Genomic DNA, 9133 nt, shown 5'->3' on the forward strand with positions numbered 1-9133 from the left:
ACGGACTAAAATGTTAAATTTTTATGAATGACACCCATGACAATCCACTTGTAGTTTATGTTTTTTTATTTACTTTTATATTGTTTTGAATTTTGAATATTTTATATTTTAAAATTATTTATTAATGTGACATATAAAATAAATAATATCATATCAATATAAAGTACATATAGATAATCATGTTATGTCAATATTGCTAAAAAATATTTAAATTAGTATCTAAGCTAAAGAAAAGTGATTTGATTCTTTTTAAAAAATTAATAATTAAATTTAAGAATAAAACTCAAATTAAAAAATATAAACATAAATTTCACATTACGCTTTTTAATTTAATTAATTTATTCGAAAATTAATGGTTAATTTAGAGAATGTGTACGTATAGAAAAATGAAACGAGGCAGTGGCTTGAACCGGGCGAAAACCAAAAATGAAAAAATTTTAAACCGGGTCCGGCCCAGATATGGATTGCTTTTATGTCAGATTTTCCCGCGCAAAATGCAAAAGCTTAAACTCGAAATTTCCCGCCTCGAGAAATACAGATAGATAGTGAGAGAGATTCCCAGACTGCAACTAATTACAGCAATGGCCACCACGGAATCGGCGGCGCCGCCGTTAAACGACGTCGATATCGTGCATTTAGCTCAACGAAAGCAACCTTCCAACAGCCATCAACAATCCAACGTTTCACTGCCTCCATTTCTCCTCTCTCCTCACTGTCACAAGGACCTCCTCTCTTACCTCCATTCACGCGCCGCCTCTCCTTCTCCCTCCTCCGTCGTCTGCGAGTACGTCATCTCTCTTCTCTCCCTCATTTCACTCTCTCCCGGAACCCCCACTGTCTGTTCTTTGCTCTCTTCTCTTCTCTCATCATACACTCAACTATTCCCTTCGCTTCCCCACGACTCGAATTCCCTCAGAACAATAAAAAATTTCAACACCCTTTTGATCCATGTTCCTTTAGAAGACCTCAAGTTGGTTATTGATTTGGTTGCATCAGATTTATCAGGGGTTGTTTCAGTGGATGACGCCCAACTGTTCGATCTTTTGCCGCAATGTTTCGAGTTGATTCGAAACGCGGAGGAAAAAGGTGGGGATTATGTGAATTCCGTCGTGGATAAGATTCTTGATTCCAAATGGTCGAAAGGATTTTTGCTTAAAATGGTTTCCATTGCCAAAGAGTTTAGTTTTCTTGATAAAACGAGAGGGAACGAGTTTTTGGAGAAAGTTTTCGTGGGGATTAAAACTGTGGATTTGATGGACTTGCCTTCCCTTGTTTATCAGTTGTTAGTTTTGGCTTCGAAAGGGTTCAATAAAAGGGAGATTATTGAAGGGATTGTGTACTTTTTTGGGTCTGAATTGGGTTCAAAAATGGCTTCCACTGTTAGGCAAGTTGAAGGGACTGTTTTGTTGCATGTTAACTTTGCAGTCAAGCAGGATCCTTCTTTGGGGAAAGAGGTTATGGGGTTAGTTAAATCTGATCTTCGAGCTTTTAATCATTTCACGGTGGCTGTTTTATTGTCAGTGTCAAGGGTACGGAGGTTTAGTGAAAGCTCAATGGCTATTTTGAAAACAGCTTTGCTTACCGCATACCGTGACTATAAATTCACCAAGTAAGGGGCCACTCCTTTAAAACCTTCAAATTCTGCTAGTAGTTAATTAAAGTGTATGTGACTTGTTCCTTCATTTAGAGAATGTAAATGGATACCGGATGATATTAAGGGAGAATATCTGAAGAGTGTTAAAGTGGTCGAGAAGTCCGTGTTAAGAGCTGTAATTCCCTTCTTTTGCCCTATGAATTATGTTCCTATCATGTAATCATATATTTAAATTTGCATTATGTATCATTGTGCTGGTGTGTAGGTAAATGAGAGCAACTATGGGAGGGAGCACATGGTGCCTAGTATTTTGCAATTTGGTTTTATCTTGCTAGAGTCAGTTGGGGAGGTAAACTGCAAAGAGCTCGGCAATTCTAATGGTCTCCTTGGCATTGAAGAGCTTGGTATTCAGATGCTGAAAACTCTATTTGAGGTTCATGATATGGCAAGAAACGAGGTTTGTCTAGTTATGCAATCACAATTAGACTACATAATTTTTGTATAAAGCTGCCGACCAGCATTGCCAGAGATACAGAATGGAATAGGAATTCAATTATGATGGAAATGTTTCAAATATTAAACTATGGGATAACAACTATCTTGTTTGTTCTTTTCTCTTCCTATGCTCTCTCCCTTTCTATTATGAAACTGGTATGTCTTGCAGTTGCCTTCATAAAATGAGGAATGTTTGAAGCTTTTTGATGATCTATCAGCCTTTTGCGTGAAGACTTTTAGTTTGAAACATGTTCCTATTTTTAGTAATAATTATTTGAACTATGATCTCCTTCTCCCTGGAAATGATTAATTGGTACTTCTTTTTCTCCCTATGAGAATGCTTCAGTAATTGATTTGAAGGTTTTGACACAGATTATGGAGCAAGTCAAGTTTCGCATTCTCTCTTTGAAGCCAGAGCTGAGTAGGCCAATATTAAGGTAACTGCAAAGATAAAATGTTGGTTTTGTTTTATTTTTGGTTATTGATAGCACTGGTTTTGATGTGCAGGCTGCTCTGTTATCTCATTCAGTGTTATCCTTACCCTATGATGGAACATATTCCCCGGCTTAAGGAATTGCTGGATTACTTCACTTTCATGGATGGAAAAATTGCCTCTTATCTTGTCAGTGCCCTTTTGCCTCTCATCAGATTCAGCCGTGATCTTCGGGTATATATCTCAAGCACAATTTAATGGGCATAGGCAGCCAGCTTTTAACTTATAAAGTTACTTAAAAATGCAAATTAGCCTCTAGTGTGTTGGGTGGGCAGCTGTTTATGGAGAATCACTAGAAATGAGTGAAAGAAACGAAATGTTTTTTTAGAATATTGAAATGTGACTTACATCAAATTATATCTTTTAGTAATTATGTTTCAGTTTCTGATCAGTGATCTGCAATCCTGAAGAAAAATGTTATATCACGAGGTGGAAGATTTGCCTCATTTGTAGAATGCTTATAATTTAATTGTTTGTTTCAACATTTCAGGATTATGCTATTTTGGTTGTGCGCAAGGCTGTGTTTAGAAGAGAAGAAGCAGTTCGTGTTGCAGCAACAAATTCCATTATCGAGCTTATACTAGCGGAGAAGCAACCTAAGGGGGATGGCTTGTTTTTTCTCCAAGACTCGTCTAGCCAAGCAAGCTGCAGTCAGCAAGCTGACATACCTTGCAGCATGGGGGGAGATCTCTTTCAGGAGTTGAGTGCTTTGCTGCAGAGATGTCTTTATCAGCAGGTACTCTTTGTATATTAGCTTTACTGTTTCTTTTTGTTCCTTATGAACTATGTTTCTAACTGGTGAAATTGCTGCATTTAGGCAAAGGTGAAGCAAGTTGTGTATCAAGGACTGGTGAAGCTCGTTCTAGCAGATCCGGCAATTGGAGGGCTTGTCTTTGATTTTCTCTTACCTCATTTTCTCCAGTTTTTCAAAGAGGTAGTTATTGAAGCTCTAAAATAACTTATGTAAAGCTTTTACTAGTCCTAAGCTAAGTTAGTAGGACTTAAGGGTGAATGTTGGATACGGTTACGTGTCTGACATGGTCTATGTCTGGATATTTGCCGGATACAATTGTTAGAAATGGATACTTCAGGGAAAATAAAGAGTCGAAGCAGCATAGATCCTGAATTTAAACAAAGACCTTTCATTTCAAATATTTGATTTTCTAACGGGAGAACTTGTAGTGTTATTCTTATCCATCCTGCATATTAGAGAATTGGTGTGTAGTTATGCAAGTTATGATAACTTGCAGTTGATAACTTGACATGAAGTGTGATCTCCACAGGGTCCGGATGTCCAGCTTGGAGTTAGCTCTTGCATTAAATCAGAAAATGGCAAAGTACTTATTCAGGAGCCCCTGGATTGCCTTCTTTCTTGTATCTCCTGGATTTTACTTCTTCAGACTCATGGCAAAACCGATAAACTTTTGGATTCTATTGGGGCATGTTTCGGTTTCTCCCTCTCGCAAGAGAATGAGGTATTGTCGTCATTAAATGTACATGTACAAAAATCCAATTCATGGTGTTGAAGATGGCATATGAATTTTTTTTTTCTAAAAGTCACACCGGTAATATATTGAGTCTCACATCATAATGTGAAACTACTTCAGGATGGCAGGAACATGTCTACCGAGGTGTTTTCCGGTGCTTTTTTGAAGATCCGGAAGTTTCTAAGAAATGCAAATTTGGAAGGTTTGAAGGTTTTCTTCCTTTTATATTGTTTGTATCTTTCTATTTGGATATGAACTGTTGATGACGGAATCGACTCTTCTGGGGGAAGTCTTTGAAGTGTCGTCCTTTGGGTAGCCGACTCAGACTGTCAACAATGGAAGGTATTGTCCTCCGGGGGAGGGTTTGCCCCCCCCTCCCTTGCAGAGAGCCGTGTATGGTTCATGGAGGGAGCGCCTCGACCGTACATGGACATACAACCACCCACCAAGAGGTTACGTGAGCATCTCGCCCTTGGTGAGATTCGAACCCCTGACCTATGGAATATAAGTCACCTATTGGGGTATATTCCATAAGTTAGGGGTTCGAATCCCACCAAGGTCAAGACACTCATGTCCGGTCGAGGTGCCCCCCTCCATGAATAGTATACGGCTCTTTGTGGAGGGGGGGCAAAACCCTTTCCTGAGGGATAATACCTTCCCATTGTTGAGAGACCGGGTCAGCGTCCCCGAGGACGACACTTCGAATACTTCTCCTGGAGGAGCCAATCCCCCCTCAACATGAACTATGAAGAAAACAAAAGAAGACTTCTTAATTGTACCCCAGCTTAATATCTAGGACATTATGTGCATTAGTCTCTATTTCCTTTTGTTGAACTCGGTTTCTTTCCCATACTAGTTTGTTGTATTCGTATTGAAGCAGACATTCTTGGTCAAACTCATGACGCAAGCTCTGCAGCTGTTCATGAAGAGAAATGGAAATGTTCTGCATTGATTTTGTCTGGAGTTATTGAAGTGGTATTGAATACCGTTGCAATGGATTTGGAGAAAGCAGCAGATCAAAAGGTTGAACTTGAAAAGGAGATTATGCAGTTTGTTGACCGCCATGATTCATTGGCAAAGGAGGCAAGTACTTCAAGACAAAGCAATGCTGGCAAAAGACCAAATTTACGAGCTACTGCTAAAGATGCAACAGATGACATTGACTCAGGCAACCCCAAATTGATTCAAGAACATACATTTTTCTTGGCAACTTCAAGCATCCATCAGTTATTGCTAATGGCACTGAAGTTATACAGTAGTGAAAGCTCTGACATAAAAGCAACTTCACAGAATCATAGCCAGTCATCCTCAAGCAAGACATCAAAGAGTTGTTTTAAGATCATTTCATTTGCTTTGAATGCATCCCTTCATCATGTAAAATCTTCAGCCGCTGTGGGAAATGAAGGTCCAATGAAGAAGTTGATCTATGGGGAAATCAATATGCTGGGGCCTCCATTGCTGAGATTAACTCTTCTGCTCAAACCTGGTTCAAATGTTGCAACTAGTCATAGGAAAAAAGAAAGCAAAGCAAAAAAGGATGCAGAGGAAAGAAAGGAACATCTCCTTCTAGCATTATTTTGCTTGAAAGAAATGATAACAGTCAGTCTATGTGGTTCTTGTTTGACTCACTTGCTTGAGAATCTCTTGTCAGTTCCTGAACTTGAGAATGCTGATTTGCATGATGAATGTGATCAAGCCTCTGAAATTGATGACCAAGATATAAAAAACAAAGAGCTATTCATTCAGAAATATTTGAAGCCGCTGCTCACTGATCTTATGAAACTATCAGCTTTTCGGACGGTTGAGGTATATGATTATTTCCTTCGGTTTAACTACTGCTACTTTCAGAAACAAAATCAGTCCAAGTGTAATTCTTTGTTTTTCAGATTCTTTGTGATATCCTGTTGATGATTGGTCACAAATTGCCCTGCAAATGGAGGAACTCTCATGGAGCTTGGGCTATTCGTATGTGCAAAACCAACAACACAACAAATTCCAGTATTGCAAAAAGCATGGTTAGACTAGCCACTAGTTTGAGCTCACCACCAACAGATTTGCTTGTGGCTCAAGAAATGTTAAAGGAGCTCTTAAAGTTTATAGGACCAAACAACAGTGACTTATCGCAAGTCTCGGAATACCTTGTTGTAAACCAGTCAACAACCATTGCTATAGCTTCTTGTCTTCTTCAAATAACAGACAATGTCATTATCGACGTGGATTGGTCAACTAAAAAGCTAAAGGCAGCTTCACAAGTTGCTCAAAAGACCATTCATCATGACCAGAATGGAGAGCATAATTTGGGTTTCACATTTGAGGAAATTGTATATTCGAGGATTAAAGCCGTTGTTGAAGTATTATCTTCCTTTGTTTTGATGAGCCTTAAGGGTAAGCAAGAACTTTGCAATTAAGATCAAAATCTCTAACTTTTCTATCATTCTTTTAAACTGAATTTATGATATTATACAATACAGATAATCAAGCTGAGCATTTTCTTAGATTAACCGCAAGATTTTACAAGAATTTAGCTCTGATTTCAAAGCTCAAGATTGCCCCTAAAGGTCAGAAGCAGCTTTTACCAAGCCTTCAATTCCAGAAGCTTGTCGAATTAACTTGCAAGGAGCTCACCGTTCCGCTTTATAACTTTGTGGCAGAGATGCAACAAGTACAGACCTTAATCCTGTTGGCATTTTGTTGTTGCTTATAGGGGTGTAAAAGCGAGCCGTCTATGCTCACAAGCTACTTGAGTTATTGGGCGAGCCAAATTCAAGTATTTTAATGCTTGATCTTTTTCTGTTTTAAATTAGTATTGAAAATGTTGATCGAGTTAACACTCAAAGTTGAGCTTAAGCACAAACAACTGAGCTTGATGTTGAGTATGCCACTCGAGCTCATGTTTTACTAGGTAAATAAGCCTAATCAAGCAAGCTCAGGTATTTTGCTTTTCATCTTCAATTGAGTCAGTTTTAAAAGTGAGACCTGATCGAGCTAGAGTTGAGCTAGAGATTAAGATTCTTACTACTTAAGCTCAGTTTTGCTCATTACCCCTAGTCCTTTACTCACTTTCGTTTTAGAATTTTTTTAGGTAAATGAGTTTAATTAAGCAAGCTCAAGCAATTTGATTTTCATCTTGAATGAAGTTGGTTGAACTAAAGCCAGTCAGGTCTAGATTGGGATTCTTACAGTTCGAGCTTGGCTTGACTTTTTACACCCTTAGTCCTTTATTCAATTTTATTTTGGATTTTTGCTTGAGCAACTGCATTTTTCTGATATAAAAATGAGTTGCAGGCTCAACAAGAAAACGCTAACAGCAAAGGAATGATAAACAAGATCAAAAGGGAGAATAAATGCATCCCAGAGCTGATATTCCAGATTGAAGATTATGAAAAACATCTGATTCGACTCAGCAAAGCAACCAAGATGAACTTATTGAAGCACGCTAAACGCAGCACTTGTCGAGACTTCAAAATCTTGGACCCAACAACAGCTGTTGTCGGACAAGCTGTTCCCAACAATGTTGGAAATGATAATGACAATGAAAATGAAAATGAAAATGAAAATGAAAATGGAAGGTGCAGTGACTCTGAAGATGGAAACAATGATGGCAATGGATCAGATAAAGAGTTGTCACATGAAGTGGAGTCTGAATCTGATGCCGTCGAAGATGATAGAGCTAGTGTTCCAACTGTTAAGGGGGTGAAAAGGTCTAGAATTGTTCATGATTCCGACGATGATAGTTGATGCAAGGATTGTCAGACTGCACTAGGTAATGGTTCTTGTAGAAACATAAATATAAATTTGTTAAGAAAATTAGTAAAAAACTCACTATATATGCGTATTGTTGCTTACAAACGACAACTTCAGTAATATACGAAGTATCCTTTTAAGTCCTCTGTTTCAATTATTGTTATGCAAATGACCCGTATGGTGAAGAGTAAGGAATGGCCTAACAAGGATGCAGGCACAAACTAGGGCGCAAAGCCCAACAATGAAGGCCCTTGGAAGAATGCTCGTGAGAAAGACGAAAGGCTGATGGCTAAAGAAGATAAGGGAAGCTGAACTGTGAGTTGAGTTGGAATGCGACTGATAGATATACATAATTTTTATTAGTAATGTATTGTTTCTTACAGCTGTCCAGATGTCCTATGGTTAGTTACATGAGCTAAGCAAATATATTGAAGAATGTAATACATTTTTAATCTATCTATGAAAGGAAATTCAGCCTTCTTTTGAAATCTCCCATTCTTATTCAAGCTTGAATCCATTATTTGGATTCATAACAAATTGGTATCAGAGATCCATCAATCCATACCGACCAGGGTAAAAGCAAAAGGAAGATGATCATGACAAAGGATATTGGATTGCATCAACTGCAGGAACAAGTCACAACCATTCAGAAACAGCTTGAATCTATGCAGGCACATGAAGCAACAGTTCAAAAAATGTGTGAGGACCAGCAAAGAAGTATTGATGCTAGATTCCAAGAGACCCAAACTTGTATAGAGAAAGTGATGCATAAGGATAAAAAACCCCAATCTCTTGCAGTAACTTCTGATGAAAACACTCCCAACCCTACTACCATTCCTTTCCAAAGGAGGGATGGTAAACATCCAATAGAAGTCATTGTGATTGATGATCAAAAGAGATTTACCTTCAAGCCACAACAATCAGGGTTGCTGCCAAAGAAGATACTTGACAGTTGTTACACTCCCCAACAAGGTAACACTTTTTTCAGAATGAAGGGGAGACCTCTGACTCAACAAATGGATTCTCTACCTTTACTCCAAGGCTAAAAATTGAACAGCAAATGTTTGAAGAAGTTAATCCTAGGCGTTGGATAAAAAAATGTCAAAAATACTTTGTAATATTCTCCATTGCTGACCATCAAAAACTAGAAATTGTTACAATGTACCTCTCTAGAAAGGCAGAGGTTTAGTTTGATGGTTACATATGCAAAAGAACTTTGTTACTTGGAATGAATTTTCCCAAGATTTATATTTGAGATTTTCTAATAGAACTTACTCTGATATAGTTGAGGAATTCAATAAATTAACTCAGAAATCTTTT

The 9133-nt window shown here is 38.1% G+C and overlaps 1 protein-coding gene across 3 annotated transcripts; it reads left to right on the plus strand.

Moving 5' to 3' along the window:
• Positions 1-515: 515 nt before the first annotated feature.
• LOC105798861 (uncharacterized) lies at positions 516-8301 on the plus strand. 3 transcript variants are annotated; one of them, XM_052620508.1, is made up of 14 exons: positions 516-1609; positions 1688-1769; positions 1860-2051; positions 2462-2526; positions 2597-2756; positions 3073-3318; positions 3400-3516; positions 3866-4057; positions 4190-4271; positions 4950-5875; positions 5956-6454; positions 6541-6731; positions 7355-7832; positions 8021-8301. In XM_052620508.1, the coding sequence occupies exons 1-13, from the start codon at positions 582-584 to the stop codon at positions 7805-7807; spliced, it is 4233 nt and encodes a 1410-aa protein (XP_052476468.1). In that variant the 5' UTR covers positions 516-581; the 3' UTR covers positions 7808-7832; positions 8021-8301. The 3 variants fall into 3 exon arrangements, with proteins under 3 accessions (XP_052476468.1, XP_012484536.1, XP_012484535.1); XM_012629082.2 differs by having other exon boundaries at positions 8028-8301; XM_012629081.2 differs by having other exon boundaries at positions 7355-8301.
• Positions 8302-9133: the final 832 nt, after the last annotated feature.

Source organism: Gossypium raimondii, chromosome 9 (genome assembly GCF_025698545.1).
Source record: "Gossypium raimondii isolate GPD5lz chromosome 9, ASM2569854v1, whole genome shotgun sequence".
NCBI classification, from domain to species: domain Eukaryota; kingdom Viridiplantae; phylum Streptophyta; class Magnoliopsida; order Malvales; family Malvaceae; genus Gossypium; species Gossypium raimondii.